Source organism: Empidonax traillii, unplaced genomic scaffold (genome assembly GCF_003031625.1).
Source record: "Empidonax traillii isolate 1590-97213 ecotype Southwest subspecies unplaced genomic scaffold, ASM303162v1 scaffold167:size2001844, whole genome shotgun sequence".
Lineage (NCBI taxonomy): Eukaryota > Metazoa > Chordata > Aves > Passeriformes > Tyrannidae > Empidonax > Empidonax traillii.
The window spans coordinates 1383534-1403439 of record NW_020955360.1 but is presented as its reverse complement, the minus strand read 5'-3'; the positions used below and the strand labels follow the sequence as shown (position 1 = coordinate 1403439).

The window sequence follows — 19906 nt, the reverse complement described above, 5'->3', positions numbered from 1 at the left end:
ATATTTTAATCTTTAAAAATTGATCATACAGTTCCTCAAATTGAAAATTGTAATTTAAAATGCATGTCTAGTATTCTGCATTCCTGCTGCTTGCTTGGTGCGTGGGGTGAGAATTTCTCCTGTTAATGGGAACAAAATTAATTACCCAGGGTTAAAAAAGACTTCACATCCTAAGCTCATATTTTAATTTAAAAGTTAGCTGTTAACACTTCAGTTTTTCATGGTGAATGTCTTGTTCAGGCTGCATTTCTTAAGAAAGGTTCAGGCTGTACTAGTTTGGCCATTTCTGAGCAGAAGACTGGGAAAAATGCATCATTTACTGAGAGAAGCTCCAGTGCCTTGTGTTTTGGGTGCAAGAGGTTCAGCTTTCCAGTGTAATTGCCACTCAGGGCTGATATGGGCCAGTCTCGACTCAGGGTCTGGGACTGAGAGGCAGGCCCTGCTGCATTGGTCACCCTCAAAATGAAGGGTTTTGTAGAGTCCAGGTGAAGAAGTCTGAGTAGGAGTACCTGGAGAGTGAGGAAAAATGATGTCTTGGAGATAGAAAGCTCCATGGGAGCAAGATACCATCTGAATGTGAAGATGTATAGAGAGAGTGCTGACTCAAAGGCATTTGTCTAAATGATGGGAAAGAATATTATCTTGTCATCCAGACAGTCATCTAGAAAGTGGCCAGGGTAGGAGGCATTGTTGAAATTGAGACTGAGACAGCCAGACGGTGAAACAGCTGTAACTGCTGTCTGCAGCGATCCTGCCCTGTCCCTCCATCTCCCGTCTTCAGGAAGGTGTCTTTGAGACAGGTTTGGACAGAATAAGACAAAGCTAAAGAATGAGGCAGGCCTGCTGAATGTCAGTAGGGAAATGATAAGTTGAACTTATACCTGGGAATGGAATTACCAGAGCCAGAAGAGAAAATCGTGGTTCATTAAAAAGCATCCATTTGATGAGATCTATAGAAAATCAGTTTGTAAATATATGCTTTAAAAGTATTGCAAAGCATATGTGAAGGTTAATGACAGTTGTATAGGCGAGTCTCATCCTGACATTGCCTAAACTCTATAACCTTAGCTTTGCAAACTCACTAATGTGTTTGGAAGGTAATTTTGCATCTTGCACTGCATTTTCAGTGGTTTATAGTTCAAGAACCTCAGCACTGCTGAATTTGAGCAGAAGTTGAAGCAGAATGTGTGATGTATATAATGAAAGTTGAAAACTTGAGGCAATTTCTGCAGACCATTTAGATTTTAAAGGGGAAACTGTCAAATGTGTAACAGAGACTTTATTTGCCTCACTGCTATTGTATTTGACCTCACTCAGTGGGGGTTACCTTATCTTACCTTCATACTAATTTTTGTGAGATGTGTGCTGGGAGATCTTTTTTCTTAAATACCCTCTGTGGAAACAGGTCTTTGCTCTCTGTTTTTCCACCTATTTCAGGGGTTTTATTTGAGTAGAAGAAAAGTCTGGGGATGTAATCTCTGTGAAATCAGAGATTGTCTTTATTAGTGGTCAGACAGGCTGGAGCTAGATAAAGCCAGATCCAGGGATTCAGTGATAACTTCCCTCCGCATAAGTCAAAGGTTGCAACACTGTGAAATTCGTAAATTATTACACAATGTAGAACTGAAACCAGTTTAATATTTCCTGGTCTTGAGATCCAAGACTTAGAGAGGAGAATGTGATTATAGCAAAGAGAGGGAGACAGCTTTCTGATGCTGAAAAAAAAACAAACCAGTTTTGTTGTGTAGCACATAGATGGGACATTCACTCTTTACCTGCACCATAAATACAAATCCTCTGAAATTCACTGGATGTGTGTGGGTACATATACCCACCAGCTGCAGCCAGCAAGACTGAGCTTTTTGCCTTCTAAAGTCAGAGCAAAGATGAAAATAGAGAGACCTGGATAACTTTTCTAACATGCCACTGCCCTACTATTTGACCCATGCCATTTCTGCCTGTTTCTCTTCTTTTCTGCTCTGTTGTGGCTGGGTCTAATTATAGATCAAACTGCCTTTTCTTTTTTACTTCATGACTGCTGCAAAAGCATCAGTAGGAGCTTTCCCATTTTCTTTGGTGACTTCAGGATCAAGCCCTGTGTAAATACCATCTGCAACCAATCCCAGGCATAAAAGGCAAGGGAAAAGAGAAGAAACCAGTAATTCTTACCCTGTGCACACATTTTCTCGATTCAAGTTACAAGTTTCATGAATCTGAAAAAACTCCTCTGAAGCAACAGAGCAAGTCTGCGTTTCTTTTTTTGTTTTATTTTAGTTTTTCAAAGCTGCAGATACAGGCTCTTCTTTACACTTTGCTCAAACGAATTATTATGTGAAAATTACATAACTTACTTTGGAATGAATTAGGCTTTCTAAAGCCTGTTGCGTTTAGTTGTAGTCCGGTTGAAAGAAAAGAGCAGCCCTGCTCTTCTGCCTCTTCCCTGCACACACAACTCTTCGCATAGCTCTGGGGACTGACCTGGGGGAAATTCAACCCCAACAAATATTGCAAGATTAGTTTTCAGCTCAGTTAGTCTCCTCATCCTTCCCACCGTACAGCGTCATGAGTGGAAGGATTGACACAGGGGACTAAACCATCACTGCCATGGAGCTGCTACTTCAGCTTTTCTGCCTTCTGCATCATGCCCAGCCTGTTTCTGCCCTTTGCCTTGCCATAGCACCAGCATTTCTCTAACCACACTTTACCAGTACAGATTTTAGCTGAACCATGTCCCAGTGGAGCAGTTTCAGGGAAGGCGAGGGTGTGGAGAAGGGCAGGAGACCACAGCAGCCTGCACTTAGCTGGGCTAACCTGCCATGGAGCTGTGTGATGAACAGTGCCAAGTTTTGCTCTGCTTTAAACTGTTTGTGCTCAGCCCTGCACACTGAGCATCTGGGGCAGAGAGGAGAAGAAAGATTATTTTTTTTTTTGTCTTAGGGGTACCAGATCATTAGCTCATTGAGGAATAGGGGAATCCTTATATGAATTCATACAGTTCCTCAAGATATGCATCCAGACTGTTATCATGTTTCACGAATCTGGTTAACTGTTGTCTTTGCAGCAATTTATTTTACTTTACATTTTAGTCCTTCAGAAAAACATTTTTGTGTATAAAAGAACCTTACAATTTAGACAGGAAAAATCAGGTCTGTGTTTTGGTGGTTTGTTTTTTAAACCACCAAGTTGTCTTGTCCCAGGACTGTATTGAAAATAATCATTGTCCAAAAACAAAATAGGCAGCCAAAAAGTATAAAATAAGTTTTCTTCCAGGAAGTTTTAGCTTAGAAAGTACAATTTTAAAGCAGCATGATTTTTTAATACAGTCGCATTTATACAGTGCCAAATAAGAAACCTTTTCTGTTATTTTCAGTCTGTCAAGGTTGGTTGTTAAAGGGTTCAGATGTCTGCTATTTATAACAAACATAATTATTACAATTCACAGGATGTGATGCACTTCTCAACTTAGTCTAAGTTTCCTTAACTTCTCTTTACTTTAATTTGGGTAATTGCGACAAATAGTCATTCATCCCTCCCTGTGAAGTTAGAGTACAGCCAAATGTAATGGGTTAATAGTTAAGTACAATTAGGGCTCTAATTGAAACTCTCCTTGTGGCTATTTGTATGCAGAGCAGTTTGGGGACAGCCTTAACAAAAGCTTTGAACTGGAATAGCCTGTGTCAAAACACTGGAGTGTTCTCTTAATATGGTTTCCTTTGCTCTTTGCAGGCGCTTAAATACTCTAAACAAATGTGCAGTGATGAAGCTAGAAATTAGTCCCCACAGGAAAAGGGTAAGTTCATTTAACATCTTCTATTACAGCATTGTGCATTAATAAAACTGAAAAAAAAAAAAAACATCTAGCAGATTGCTTAGCTGCAGTTTAGGATAACACCTGAGGAGAACCTGGCAAGGACACACAGTAAAAACTGCTTACATTTGTTTTTGTGTTCTCACTAAATGAAAACTACAGGGCTTGGCTGTGGATAAAGGTTATTTGTCTAGAAAACTTTTCATTAGGATGCTGCTTCCAGTCTGAAAAGCACTGGACTTCGTCTGCCAGTGAGGTGGTCTGTGTTGTAGCCTACACTCAAGTAGGATTGTAAAAGTAGGCTTGATGGCCATGATGAGTTGACCTTAATGTTAGAACATCGTCTTTGACATTATCTACAGTTTTGGTTCTCTGCCATCACGTTAGAATTGTATTATTTTATTTTATTATGATATAAACAGGATCATTTAGACTGTGCTTGGCCTGCAAATGAAAGGATTGGGCACATTGTTTCCTTTCCAATATATTTACAGAATAGAACAGCTACCCTTTTAGAAAGTTTGCACGTTTCCAGGGAGCTCAGCAGGAATTCGAAGTGGTTGCTGAATCTTCAGGATCCCTGTGTACCACAGTGAGAAATAAGAGAGTATCTACTGTAATTTCAGTAAGGTAGTTCTGACAGAAAGCTGAGTTGTTGGGGTTTGCTAGTAAGGTACCACTCAATAGCTGTCTTAAAACTATGTGTGTGTCCTAGGAGGGATTAGTAATTGATACAATCCCCTGGGATATGACAACTGCAGATAAAGATGACTAAGGCAATACAATGCTGCCCTACCCTTAACAAGAATGCATACAAATGCTCTGAGGTTGTTTACCAGGAATTAATCCCCTCTTTCCCTATCTGTTTCTGGTATGTTGGAAACAGCATCCAAGTTCCAGAAGATAACACTGTGAGGCAGCATATGTAGGAACTCCTTAAAAGTAGGGGTAGACAGCTGGATTGCCATTTATGACTGCCAGAAGATTTCTCATCCTTGTTCCTGAACCTTTAAAATGCTGGAATGATCAGTACTGATGTTAAGAGGTCAGACCAGACCTGATTTCAGGTCCAAACCCCACATCTTCCAGAGTCTGGGTGTTACCTTTTGTTTCAGTCCTTCTTGGTTTTCATTCACCACTCATGTTCTGGCAGATGGACTTGGATCCTATTCCCTTTTGTTGTTGGAGTCAATAAAATCAATACTTAGCCTTTAAGGCTTTTTAACACTAGGGGAAAATTGTCCTGGCAGAAGCATATATTTCTTTATGTTTGCACTGACCTGTTTGCAAATTAAGATCACTTTTTTTTTTTTCCAAATAAATCACATTCACCATCAAACCATCATTATTATCCACATTCACCACCATCATTATTACCCACTTTAAAAAAGCAAGCAGTATTCTGGTTTTTGGTGTTTTTTGTTTTTGTTTTTGTTTTTGTTTTTATGACATGGACATAAGTTGTTTGTAGTAGTGGGGAAACAAAATGATGCTTGCTCTGTGTCTCATGTGTATTTGATCATAAAAAATAAATACAGTATTTCACTTATTTTCATGAGTTAATTAAATGTCCTATTAAAAAAAAAACCTAGGATATGACAGGATATAAAGTATATGAAATATGAACAATTTACTTGTTTTTCAGAGAAGAAGTGTTTGTATTCCTGGCACACAAATAGTTACAGTTCAGGGATTGCATGTGTGTTTGTTTTTAAATTAAAGTGAATTAAACAAATGGAGTGAAATTCATGGAGCTGGCTGGCAATTAGTGTTCCCTACTTTGAACACCAAAGGTTATTTTGTGGTTTCATGGTGTCATATTAAAATTTCTTCATTGGTTTTATTCTTCCAACATGAAATTTTCCAGATATGTGGAAGACCAAATATGTCAGGATCGTTCCCTGTCAGTATTTAGATGAAAAGATTGTAGGCATAAGAGATGTGTGTGTAATTGTACTCTAAGCATTACTCATGCATCAAACATGTTATTTACAATTTACTTACGTGCTGTACTGTCAGTGAGCTCTTGCTGCTCACTATCTACAAGTGTTAAAGTTTGCCTGAAGCAAGACTGAAGTAGAGACTTCACAGAACATTCTTAAAATGTTAGCTGATAGTCTGTGGGAGGAAGAGCGGACCAGGTAAGAGCCTGGAGCCATCACACTCTTGCAGTGCAAGAGCTTCCTTCGCTGTCTCATTAGTCACAGCGAGGAGGTTGTTTAGACTTCCTGAATGGGTAAGGAATTAAGCCACTACAATTCAGAATGTATGAGAAACATCTCATAATTGCAAAGAGGAGTATAAACACACAGCCACTATCAACAGAGTGAAACTTTGGAGAGAGTCCAGAGGGACCCCAACCCCTGACTGACTCCAGTGTAAAATTTTATGCATGTCAGGAATTTCCATTGGTGTGTGGGCTATCCACTGTGACCAATTAGTTAAAAGTATATGGATACTAGGTTTTTTAGAAAAGAGCAATTTAAAGCAGATTGTGCTGTTTGTTTCTTTTTTATGAAGGGTATATCTTTTGTTTCTAAAAACTGTTAAAATATATTGCCTGTACCATGTTATCTTTTTCCATGGTAGGCTTTATGGCTTATCTTCCTCTCCCTGAAGTAAAAGACTGTTTTCACTTTAAGTTCAGTGAGAACCAGGTCATGTTTAAAGCAGTTCAGTGTACATTATATTTAAATGCAACTGCCCTTGGTTTTTGAGCAGTTTGCAAGCAGTACTTTCAGGGTTCTTCTTCTTTGCAGAGTGAAGATTCAGATGAAGATGAACCTTGTGCAATAAGTGGCAAATGGACTTTTCAGAGGGACAGCAAGAGGTGGTCGAGGCTTGAAGAGTTTGATGTGTTCCCTCCAAAACCAGACTTGAATATCCCCTCCCCAGAAGCTCCTCACCTTACTAATGCAGCAAGCCGGGAGAGCGTGCTCACAGACCTCAGCGAACGCCAGGAAGTGGCTTCTATTCTGAGCATCAGCAGCACCAGCAGCCACCAGCCAACCCTGCAGAGCGAGGCATCTACTACCAGGACAAACTCCGTTGTGAGCGTTTGTTCATCGAGCAATTTTGTAGCCAATGATGACTCATTCAGCAGCCTGCCCTCGCCCAGGGAACTGAATAGCTTCAGCTTCAACACAAAAGCCAATGAGAAGAACACCAAGTCCAAAACAAAGAGCCTGCTCAAGAGAATGGAGAGCCTAAAAATCAAGAGTTCTCACCATGGCAAGAGCAAAGCTCCTTCAAAGCTCGGCCTGATAATTAGTGGGCCCATCCTGCAGGAGGGTATCGATGAAGATAAACTGAAACAACTTAACTGCGTGGAAATTTCTGCCCTCAATGGCAATCACATCAGCTTCCCTATGGTACGAAAGAGGAGTGTCTCCAATTCCACCCAGACCAGCAGCAGCAGCAGTCAGTCTGAGACGAGCAGTGCTGTCAGCACGCCCAGTCCTGTCACACGAACACGCAGCCTCAGTGCGTACAATAAAAGGGTGGGCATGTACCTGGAAGGCTTTGACCCCTTCAACCAGTCAACATTCAGCGATGTGATGGAGCAGAACTTCAAGAACCGGGGCAGTTTTGCAGAAGACACCGTGTTTTTTATCCCTGAGGATCATAAGCCTGGCACTTTTCCCAAAGCACTCTCCAATGGCAATTTCTCCCCGACAGAAAGCAACACCTCTGTGAACTGGAGGACAGGGAGTTTCCATGGACATGGCCACCTCACCCTCCGGAGGGAAAACAGTGGTGACAGCTCCAAAGAGCTAGGCATGGGGAAAAGGCGCAACTCCTCCAGTTCAGTGAGCAGCCGCCTGAGTATTTACGACAACGTGCCAGGATCAATCCTGTATTCCAGTGCAAGTGACCTGGCCGACCTCGAAAATGAAGACATATTCCCAGAACTAGATGACATCCTGTACCATGTCAAAGGGATGCAGAGAATAGTAAACCAGTGGTCAGAGAAGTTTTCAGACGAAGGGGACTCTGACTCAGCTCTCGACTCCATCTCCCCATGTCCCTCCTCTCCAAAGCAGATCCACCTCGATGTAGATAACGATCGAACAACACCAAGTGACCTTGACAGTACAGGGAATTCACTGAATGAAACGGAAGAGCCCACGGGGATCCAGGACAGGAGGGACTCTGGGGTGGGCGCATCGCTGACACGGTCCAGCAGGTGAGATCACAACTCAAGTGGCTCTGTAGTAGCTGCACCACACTCAGTTAAAGGTTCAAGCACTCACAGGCTCTTTCTGTTGCTTCCCAAAACAATTAAAGGCAAGGGAAGTATTTGTGCAACGCTTTGTGATTCCCACACTTCATAGCTGTACGTTTGTATGTTCAGCCTGAGTCATCATTGAAAAAGCAATATTGAGTTGGTTTTGGGGGGACAGTAATTCTTCAAACTGCAATGGTGTGTAGGAAGGGAGGGCCATCAAGTAGGATTAATCACTTCTTAATTTGGCTGGGAGAACCAAGAGTAAGTATGGTCTGGTTTGTGTCAGTTTGTAGTAAAAGCTTGGTCTTTTAGACTGTTTCAAAAAATTGAATGTTTCAGGAGCAGGCTGTTTCTAGTAGCATACTAGGGCATTAAATGTGTGGGGAAAATAAGGCTTGTTTACTTTCTCTTGATTGCTGTAGCACAGTGGGAGTTCCAATGACTTCCAGTTTCTGCTGGAAGTTTGGATGGATGAGTATTTTGTATTGTAGTAGAGCAAGGAGTTGAATTCTTTCTAGCTTTGTTTCCAGTTCTCCTTTAAAAGTGGTGCAAATCGTGTAGGGCCTGGTTTCTGCTGTCATTTAGTCATCTGCAGCCGCTTGTATAAACTTAATGGGACTTTTAGAAGGGCTTAGTTCCTATTTGATATGTCTTAAAAATTCATACCGTTTTTTCTTAATGGAGTTTTTAGATTCCCACTGCCATAATACTGAAAGGGCTTTGGGAAAAGGGTGTTGGAGCCCTTAAAGGATATCTGATAGGGCAAGACCATGTAACAAGCACCGAGCTGTGGGTCAGCTCAATGTGCACATTCCCATCTGAAGCACCTGCACGTGCTGCATCACTGGGTGAGGCAGAGACGCCGCTGGCTGATGCCTGTGAAATCTAAAAACAGTGTGGCTGCCGAGGGCAGGGAGCTCAGCAGTAAATTTGCAATAATTCCTGCACGTGTCTCTCAGAAACGTTTCAGTAACCTGTCCTTGCTCTGTCTCCTATCTCCTCCACAGGCACAAGCTGAGGTGGCACAGCTTCCAGAGCTCCCACCGGCCCAGCCTCAGCTCAGCATCACTGCAGATCAACTGCCAGTCCGTGGCACAGATGAACCTTCTGCAGAAGTACTCGCTCCTGAAGCTGACTGCTCTCCTGGAGAAGTACACGCCTTCCAACAAGCATGGTTTCAGCTGGTAAGGACACAGTGCTGCGTACAGGGAGGCCTATTATACGAGCAAGACAGTTGTGCTCATCCCAAACAACTTTTGGAAAGATGCAATGAATCCCTCCATCCCTCTTTTTCCATAGTTGCACTTCTTCCTCCAGCTTGTGCTGACAGTGATTTCTGGTTTTCTAAGAGAGGGCTAAAATCACTAACCCCTTATGTAAGTGTAATCTTACCAGGTTTGAGAAGTGTGTTTATAGGGGACTTGTGAGGGAACAAAAGCAATGAAGTACAGACCAGCATTCTGAACAGGAAAATGACGACTATCTATAGCAAAAGAAGGGACTACTTGTTTATTGAGGCACTTAGCAAGCAGTGGCACAAATTGCAGTTGATCTTAATAGGCTTGCTTTTCTTCAGCTGTGTTAAAATATTTGCATTACTTTCTTAAGCAATTATGTAATTAAATAATGTAAATTTTCTTTAATTTTGTTATCTCATGAGCCAAAATCTGTCCCCCCTTTTTAAGGCATTTAGCTTGCCAAAGAGATGGAGAGAAAAAGAAAGGTTGGAGAGCTACAGAGTTCTTTGTAGGCAGCAATTTTTGCTGTGGCCAGGTGTTTGTAACCCAGTTGAATATTTTTTGATGGAAGAATGAAATAGAAAGCTCTTTTATTATTGTATCTGCAGTACAGCCTCTGTAACCTTCAGGATGAAAAGGAGCAAATAAAATTTTTCTTGTCCCTACCACAGGCCAGCCTCCTCCCTTCCCCAGGAGTCATAGAGAGTATTTAGCTTCGGCATCAAAGTACCTCCTGTTCAAAGGCTGTTATTATGTCAGTCTTTCTAAATACAGAAGTTGTTTGTTCTGAAAGACAGAAATAAGTATTGACCAGTTATCCCTGCATGCTTCAGATTCTCAGTGGAGATCGCAATGTGTTTTTTCACATTCCATTGGCATGTTTTTTGACAAAGCAAGTATTATTCATACATGTATCAATAATGTCCTAAACTTAACTATACAGCAATACAAATTGGTTCTGTTTTACTATATAACAGATTTGTCAGCTGCAAATCCAATGCAGTGTTTGTATAGCTATACTGTATGTTGAAATATTAAATAGGTCTCCCTGTTTTCCAGTGCTACTGTGTCCTATTAGTTGTTGCACTGGACATTAGCTTTCTTTCCTGTTTAGGAAAATGATCTCAATATTTTCACATTTTAGTGCCTTTTTTTTCCCTTTATGAAGCCAGTACTCTTGCAGACCTTGGGGTTAAATCATTCCTTTGTATTTAGCAATTTTTTCCTCGGAGTCATAGGCCTCTCAGTGAAACTGGAATGGGAGGTGGGGGTCACCGGCTGATAATGAGGGGGGTCCCTCAAAGGGGTTGTTTATAGAGCTGAAGTTTTTAGCTGACAAACTCAAATGTATTACATCAGTTTCCTGCTGTTCTGCACACTGGTGGGTGGTGGACCCAGTTTGAGGACTTTGCAGAACAAGTAGTTGACATACAAAAGCTCATTGTTCAAATGCCCATCTTTCCCGAAACCTAAAGAAGCGGAGTTATAAGGGGTCATTGACCGCAGGATTTATTTTGACTTTCTTGCAATTCGATCTGGCCCCTGCAGTTTTACCCTGTAGCTTTCATCCTACTAATACTGATGGAGTAGCACCACATTAATGCTTAGAGCCAGTATACTGCCCCGAATGTCAAGCCTTTCTCTTAAAGAAACTGTTTTCTATCCTCTCCCCATTCCCCAGCCCTGAGTGGTTTAGATAATTTATAGTGTCACTATTTTTCATGTTACTTTAAGTGTTTCACTTATTTTCACTGCTTTCTGAATTACTGGAAATACAGAAGATAAATGGTCAACAGAGGTTTAATTTAATTTTGTCATTCCCTTTTCTTAAATAGGGCAGTACCAAAATTTATGAAAAGGATAAAGGTGCCAGATTATAAGGACCGAAACGTCTTTGGAGTGCCGCTGCAAGTCAATGTCCAGCGCACAGGGCAGCCTCTTCCACAGAGCATTCAGCAAGCCATGCGGTACCTCCGCAACCACTGTCTGGATCAGGTGGGTTTTGCTGTGCTCTCATCCCACACACATGCAGCACCCAAAGCCCGGATTTCTGTTGGTTTTTACTGTTCCTGAGTCAGACTGAAAAAAAGACTCAAAACGGGACAAAATAGATAATTAATGTGAGGAAAGCTTGCCACGAAATTAGAACCCATACATAAGAAGCTAAAGAGCATGCTTACCTTTCAGATTTTCTGGACTCATTGTAAATGTATTTACTTTTATATGTATATTTAGGTTGGACTGTTTAGGAAATCTGGAGTCAAATCAAGAATTCAGGCTTTGCGTCAGATGAATGAGAGTTCCACAGACAGCGTCAACTACGAAGGCCAGTCTGCCTATGATGTAGCAGACATGTTAAAGCAATTCTTCCGTGACCTCCCTGAGCCTCTTATGACCAACAAACTCTCTGAGACCTTCTTACAGATATACCAATGTAAGTCATAAAATTTCTGCAGCAGAAGGCAAATAGTCATGTGTGTAGCAAGGGTGGAACTTTGTAGCACTGCTCCTCTGGGCACTACACGTGTTGCCTTTCTCCAGTAAGTTACAGTTCAGGGTGTCTCATAAGGAATGGATTTTTTTATATTGTACTTGTATAAAAATTTATAGTACAAGTTCTTTTCATTTCACCTTTCTTTCTAGTTTGCGAACAAATGCAAATCCTCCATCACTTGTTCTAAATTTTCCTCTCTTCCTTGAGCATACTTGATACTATGGTTTGAAAATAAGCCACATCTGATGGGACTAAGTAAACAAGCAGAGCAAACACTGCATGAACTGAGTTTGAGGCTTTTGAGGGGATTGGCAAGGCTGCAAAAAAATTTTTATTTTCTTATAGTTCATATTCTTCTGTCCTTCACCACAACTGTTTAAAACAGCTTCTAAGTTGTAACCTCTTCTGTTATTCACTTGTAGCTGCTTTACCCATAGGTACCACAAACAGAAAGTGCTTAGAGTAAATCACATAAAGAATGAAGATTATCAATGCTTGTGAAAAGAAATAATTAATCCTTCTGAGATGGCAGGTTCAACTCAGCAAGAGAGGCACTCTCTTGTGAGCTAGATAAATTGAGTTCTGTATAGATGGTAATTTTGTGCCGGATCTTTTCGAACAACATACTGTCTTTCAGAAGTTTTTTTCAACATTGTTTCATTGGGAATATTCTCACGTTATAAAATGGCCAAAAGTGAATTAATGTTTGGTGACCAGAACCAAAGCTTTTTGAAGTATTCATGGGGGTCCAAACTGATTGACGCACTGTGGGCATCTTGCCAGTCTCTTCCTAGCACCACCCCAGCTCTCTCCCCATGTATTCTTCCTGTGGTAGTACAGCTACAACAGAACTTACTGCAAAAACACCTTCTTTGAGTTCTTGCTGTTTTGTGAGCCTTCCTTATGATGAGGGTTACAAAAACATTACAGGAACTTCCTTCAGAGCTCTGTAGGTAGAGGTGGCAGTGTAAAAAGAAAACATACATACCATTATTTCAGTGCATGCATTTCTTGTGTGTTTGGATTCCCAAGCAGGAGAAAATTATGGAGAAAATTATTCACTCTCCGCTTCCATGCATATTAAGCATCAGCTCTGGGGGTTTAGAGCCAAAAAGGTTTGACACAGCATTACAGCATCATCTGTTCCTTTCCTTTGCAGGCGGTAGGTCTGAGGAATCCCCAGAGGTGGTTAGGAAGTATTATCTCTGTGTAAAGCAAAGAGCCTTAAAACTGCTGTAAATTTTGCTTCCCTTCAAAGGACAAAATTTCCCTTTGCTTTGGTGCTATGCACCAGGCTGCACACTGGAATTGTCTGCATGTGGCTTAAATTTGCTTTGAGCTGATTGAGGAGAGAGCATGGGGAATGGTGGATTTTTGCTTAAAACTGCTTTTTAAACTCACCTGCTCTCCTTATAAATTTGCCGAAGCCCAAAGCAAATACCAATTAAATATCTGGGTAGCACCGTGTGTTTTGAGACATGCAGTGAGGGTGGCAGGGTGCTAATGAAGATATAAATGCTCCAGGACTCACTCTGATGTTGTCCTCAGAGGTGGCTTATTGGAAATCCCTTTATGAGAAGCAGATCTGGTCTGGGTTATTTCATTTTTTGTTCCCTTCAAGTTTGGAGGAGAAAGCCTTACATAAAGGCACACGTCAAATTTTTCCAGTGGCTGTTTGTTGTTCGTAACCAAGGAGCTGTTTAATGGTATGGGACTTCACAGCGTTGACTTTCTTTTTCCACTGCATGACTTTGAATGATCTGCGCAATAAAGTAACCCTCTGTGTTTGGTAAAGCACTTTCTGCATATTTTATGACATCACTGTTGAAAAAGGTTTGCTAGTGAGTTTATTTAATTAACTTACCTATTCTAAAATGCATTCAGGTTTTAAGTTTCTCTGCAAGCCAAAGAATTTCTAAATTGGCTGGACTATGTTTGCTTGTTCCCTGCCTGACTCCAGGCTTCTGTCATTTTAGTACATCTGTGGGAGCATGTAGCTGTTGAAGCTAAATCTAAAATTAACTCTGGCCTAGGCACAGCTTCCTCTTGCTTGCATTTCTTGTGAGGCAGGAAATAGCTGAGGGTAGTTAAACTAGTGGGTTAAAGAAAATTCCTTCATGTTTCCTACAAATGGTATGCATCCTGAAGGAAATCGCTTCAAACTAGAGTCAAATATTTGAAGCTGGAGTTTGCTTTGGGATGTATTCATGCTGTGTGTGTGGAAAATCAATGAGCTGATGAGAGAATTCCTAATATTATGCAGATGTGCCAAAGGATCAGCGTCTCCAGGCTATCAAGGCTGCCATTATGCTTTTACCTGATGAGAACAGGGAGGTCCTTCAGATTCTTCTCTATTTCCTGAGTGATGTCACAGCTGCAGTGAAGGAAAACCAGATGACACCAACAAACCTGGCCGTCTGTTTAGCACCTTCCCTCTTCCACTTGAACACTCTCAAAAGAGAGAATTCTTCCCCAAGGTACGTCTCTGGGCTCACTGCTGCTGATCCCGTGCTGCATCTACCAGTGATGTGCAATAGGCGCTGTCTAGCACTGACCCTACCAGCTGTCATCACCTTGGACACCTGAGGGGGCACCAGGTGGAGAATGGTTATGGAATCATGCCTTTTTCTGGAGATTCATTAAAATATAAGCAAGCTCATAAGAAGACAAAAAACGAGGGGTGGGGGAAGGAGATTTCAAAGAAAGGGTTCAGAGGGAGCAGCGAGAGAAGTTGGCAACACCATGCCAGTATTTGGTCCCAGGTAGCACTGCTCTAAATCACCAGTAGGCTTGGGAATCCCAGTGTTTTGTTACCAAGCATGTCTCCTGCTCTGCATTAAATAACTAGATATGTTTGTGCTTTTTTCCCCTGTGAAGGGTGATGCAGAGAAAACCAAGCCTGGGAAAACCTGATCAAAAGGACCTAAATGAAAATCTGGCTGCAACCCAAGGGCTAGCTCATATGATTGCTGAATGCAAGAAGCTCTTTCAGGTAAAACAACTGTTTGCAAAACGGATGGGTGAAATATTGGCCAACATGTCTTAGATCTGCTGCATAATGGAAAGCCAGGAAATGTCTCTTTATTTTACTGAAGTTAAATATGTGATAAATAGCTTTTAAAAAAAAACTTTACATCCTGATCTGTGTGCATACATGAATTACAAGCAGTGCCAGAAGAAAAGAAAGTTGTTCTGTTGTCACTGGTGCTCTAAAGTCATGAGGCAGTTGTGGGGTTTGTCACAATCTTGTTGCACCCAAGCTTCATTTGAAATATATTTTCAAACTTTTATTATGCAGCCATGAGTGTCTCTGAACCTCCGCTCTAATTACAAAGCAAGAAGCTATTTCCAGGAATTTCAGTGCTCATTTTGTACTTAAATTCCCAAGAGGTAGCAAGGCAGGCCACAAAAGCATCCTGGAACATGACACTGTCAAACCATAGGTTGAAGGGTCTGTAGGAACTAAAGTATGCTCCCTCTAGGGCCTGGGATGGAGAACCAGACAAGTTTCAAGTCCTGGTTTTCCTCACTGTCATCAAAGCTTTTCAGAGCCCTCAACTGAAGATGTGCCTGTCTCTTTTCTTGTGGCTGACAACTGATCCCTTCTTCCTTCAGTTTGCAGGATAACTTCATTCCCATACTGTGGGAATGAATCTAGTTGTGTAGCAAAGGGGATACTCTACAGAATAAAATAAGACACTCCATAAAAGAGAGACTAATTTGAGTTAAATCAAATCACAAACTTAATGTTGGCATGTCTTCACACTGAGTGCTTAACCTGACACGTACGCATCCCATCACTTACGAAATTAGCATACCCATCTTTCTGTGGCTATTGAGCTGCTAGACTAACTCAGTGACCTGGGGAGAGAGATGAAGGAGCATTATTTCACCCTTTTCACCCCTCAGATACCTGAAGAAATGAGCAGGGGTCGGAACTCATACACGGAGCAGGACCTGCGTCCCCTCAGCCTGGAGGAGCTCCGGGGCGGCAGCAGCAACACTGAGCCCTCTGACTACCACTGCTACCTCCAGGACTGTGTGGATGACTTGCTCAAAGAGATGAAGGAGAAGTTTAAAGGCTGGGTCAGCTGCTCCACCTCAGAGCAAGCAGAGCTGGCCTACAAGAAGGTATGCACCCTGTCATTCTCGCCACAGCTCTGGTTTTTAGCTCACTTTTGGCACAGGATATTACCAAAGGTTCAGTGCACATCTTTATATGTTGCAGATAGATTTAAGAAAAAAACCTCTTAATCTTTTGACACAGTTGCATGCCATCTAAACACAACATTCTTTCAGCAGTAGTCAGCTAACATGCACTGATTTGTGTTCTTCTGTTTATCCAGCCCAGGAATGTTCACTGTATTGAATTTACATGTCTTTACTCACATCCAAAGCCTTAACAAGCTGAGTGACCTCCAAGCACTATCACTATGCAGGCAGTAGGTTTCTCAGCTCTGATCTTGCATAGCTCAGAGCTAACACAGGGAGAAGTGTTTCAATTAGAATTTTAAAAAATAAACTTGGTAGGCCATTTTTCTGTAGCATCACAATTTAACGGGGACCCATACTGGAGTATATAACTGTAACTTAAAAATAATTTGGACATCAGTGTGAAGATGCCTTTAGCTGTTTGGAAAACAAACCTTAGTCTGAGCTTATGCCAAGCTTAGTGCAATATATACATATGTGTGTGTATTCAATTTTATGCATTTAGCCAAAACCAAAATAGAAAGGAAAGAAAATCTAAGAAAGGGCAGAACTGAGGTCTCCACTAATTTTCCCCAGGTATGCGAAGGTCCTCCACTCCGATTATGGAAAACTACCATTGAAATTCCAGCTACACCAGAGGACGTTTTAAATCGTTTACTCAAAGAGCAGCATCTTTGGGATGAAGATCTTATAGAGTCAAAAGTAATCGAACCTTTGGATAGCCAGACCGACATATACCAGTATGTCCAGAACAGCATGGCACCTCACCCAGCCAGGGACTTCGTAGTCTTAAGGTAAGACTTTTATGTGCAATGATATTTATATCCTACACATATGGCAGCCTTACCTATTTATTTATAATGTAGGCTATGTTGGTAAATATTTCTTTGTGCCTTATTTGGAGTCATATTCGGTGTCTGAATTACTGATTGCCAAATAAGATTTTCGTTTTACTTCTTTTTTCTTAGAACGTGGAGGACGAATTTCCCCAAAGGAGCATGTGTGCTTCTAGCAACCTCAGTGGACCACGACCGGGCTCCAGTGGCAGGTGTTAGAGTCAATGTGCTCCTGTCTAGGTATCTGATTGAACCCTGCGGGTCAGGAAAATCCAAACTTACCTACATGTGCAGAATTGATTTAAGGTAGGAATTTCCACTTCGTCCTTCGGTGGTGGTAGCTTTTCTTATATAATTTCAGTGTGGTCAGTGGACAATTTAGATGATTCAACAGACTTTAGCTTGGCCAGTAGTACACACTTCTCAAAGGTATGCACGCAGGTCTCTGAGATGTCACAGAAAATTGGCTTCAGTGCACATCTTAGCAGCAGGTGTGGTTTGTTGCATTAGAAGCCTCTAGTCGGTGCTCCACTATCCTTATTGGTATATAACCCCACCCTTTCCTCTGTCAGTCATATTTGGATGCAAGGACATGTTAATGTTAATATTAAGCTAGTAAAGAGGACCAAACTTCTCATAATTTTTCCCCACTGTGGCAGACTTGTTTTGAGCAAGTCTATGTATTAGTAAGGCTGAGCTGAGCAGTAAGTGGTACTAAAAAGATTTCTTAGTGGGGCATCTTTTAACCAGCTAGATATGTATTTGATTCTGACTAAGAAAATGCATGCAAAGTTACTGGTACCTACCTCATCATGACCTTTTCTCCACATAACAGGGGCCACATGCCAGACTGGTACACCAAGTCTTTTGGGCACTTGTGTGCATCTGAAGTTGTTAAGATACGAGACTCTTTCAGTCATCAGAGTCCTGAGAGCAAGGAAATAAAATCCAGGTGACTACTGAAGAGGAACAGCCGTGAGCTCCACACGTCAGCAATGTAAACATTACCCAAAACTGGGACTCATCGGCTGCAGACTGGACTGTGTACCATCTGCAAGTCATGTCATGAAGGGATGACAGTGTGAGAACTTGACTGTGAGCATTACTATAGGACTGTGGCCATACCATACACTTTAAAGCTGCTTCCTGTCTGTAAAAGGTCTATAGTGTAGGCCTCGACTGGAATACATAAGAAGACTGTGCAAAAAATAAAATTAAAAAAAAAAAAAGTTGTACTATTAGGTGGTTTGAATTGCTTCTGAGAAGCAAATGTCTTTAAATACAAAATATATTATGAAATATGGTGAAGGCTTATCATTCCTATGTGAAATACTTAGCTTTATGTACATACTCATGTCATTTTATTTGTAGTGCATTGAGGGACTGGTGTATCCACTGGAATAGTTGGTACTCTTCAATGTGTTCTCACTGAGATAAGCAGAGAAAGGTTTGCACAGAGATTAAAGTGTGAATGAGTGTGTTAATGGTTGAAAGGATAGAAGAAGTCGAACTTGAAATGTGTCTGGTACACTGATAGGCAACCAGAATGGATTTTAGTATGCTGGATACAGTTAAACCTAGATTGGGACTCCCCTGTGGATCAGGAGTAGTCATCCTTCCCATGTGCCAGTTCTGCATTTTTCTCAGTTCTAACCTTGTTAAAAACCCTAAGCAGATGTTAAAAGAGGCTTGCTTTGCCTACTGTTCACTCCTTATCCAGATGAACTCCTAAGAGTGATGAGCAATTCTGTAGCAAATCTAAGAAAATACACTTTTGAGCAACGTAGCAGCTTGGAAATGAAATGTCTATGCAATGGTGAGAAGAGCCAATAACATCAGTTGATAATTTGCCAAAAAATGTTCATTGCTTTTACTGCTACCTGCATTAACTATAAATCTTTTAATGAGCTTTTATATATTTTACTGTATTCTAAAGGCTCAAGAGCAAGAAGTCAACACTGGAGTTGTGGTGCTGGGAGGTGGCAGGATTCCTGCAGTAGCAGCTGGGGTGACTTGGCTAGGGAGAGTCACACAAGCTCTCTCCTTACTCACTCTCATTTGCCTGTTTTCCTAAAAGCTGCATGTTAACATGAACAGAACCTGGATGTGAGCAATTTGGAGGGTTATGTTTGGGAACAGAAAGGAGGGTGCTGTTTTCTCTTGGGTTTTGTTGTGTTTTAAACCCTTTGGGATATTTCCTCCTTGAGAATCAACTTGTATGAACTGTAGGAAGTCCTGAGGTCCTCAGGAAAGGTGTCTTTCTGTAGGTTTTACTGTAAAGGTAAAGATTTGCTTTTGAGGTGCAGTATTAAGTGATAAATGTATTTTGTGGCTAAGGTATGAATGAGATGCAAGATGGAATCTTGACTGAGACTTTGTTGCCATTGTCAGTATTATTTTAAGCTTTTTGATGAAGATTTTTGTATAGCGGCAAATAATGTAGTACTTCCAGTAACAGTGTTCCTCATGAGTAGGAAACTCTTGTATATTCCTCTACATCAAACACTTTTGAATTTGTAAAATTGTATGTTGTACATACCATTTTATTGTAAACATGTATACTTGCCCACAGTGTACTGTCAAACATAGATAAAGCATGATAAAGATTATTTAAAATATACCTGTATTTATACCTCAGATATTCTTTTTGGGATTTTGTACCTCAAGTATGTTTTTTATTGTAAATGTGCTTTACATGACTGATCTATGCGAAAGAAAGGAAAATGTTTAACTTGCTATAGATGTCTGTACAGAGTATACTCAATAAGTGCACTATTAAATGTTTAAAAGTAAGGATGCGTAATGAGTTTTGTTTTAATCTGCATTGTTCCTTCCGCTCTTTTACCCAGAGCATGAGGTGTTTTTCTTACTACTAGTTCTTTACATGCTACAGCCAACTGCATGGCCACCCCTTCTGTCTCCCAGGTTGCTATATTGTGCATTGTTAAAGGCAGGTACCAAAGCAACTTCAAAATTTTTGGAAGATGAGACTTCACAATGACAGACAACTGGACAGGAACATTCCCCGCTCAGTAGCTTCGTACATTTAAAAATAAGAAGAAACCTTTGGTTTGTTGCTGTCTTGTGGAA

General features: G+C 41.1%; 1 protein-coding gene across 5 annotated transcripts in view; it reads left to right on the top strand.

Moving 5' to 3' along the window:
* Window positions 1-19614, top strand: part of DLC1 (DLC1 Rho GTPase activating protein) — a 261319-nt gene extending 241705 nt beyond the window's left edge. For all 5 annotated transcript variants that reach the window (XM_027885500.1, XM_027885499.1, XM_027885497.1 and 2 more), the window contains 11 exons: window positions 3727-3790; window positions 6568-7994; window positions 9044-9220; window positions 11110-11269; window positions 11510-11708; window positions 14032-14245; window positions 14646-14760; window positions 15678-15899; window positions 16557-16774; window positions 16949-17122; window positions 17652-19614. In XM_027885500.1, the coding sequence (XP_027741301.1) occupies window positions 3727-3790; window positions 6568-7994; window positions 9044-9220; window positions 11110-11269; window positions 11510-11708; window positions 14032-14245; window positions 14646-14760; window positions 15678-15899; window positions 16557-16774; window positions 16949-17122; window positions 17652-17772 (3091 nt within the window). In that variant the 3' untranslated portion in view covers window positions 17773-19614. The remainder of the gene's footprint in view (window positions 1-3726; window positions 3791-6567; window positions 7995-9043; window positions 9221-11109; window positions 11270-11509; window positions 11709-14031; window positions 14246-14645; window positions 14761-15677; window positions 15900-16556; window positions 16775-16948; window positions 17123-17651) is intronic.
* The last annotated feature ends 292 nt before the right edge of the window (window positions 19615-19906 follow it).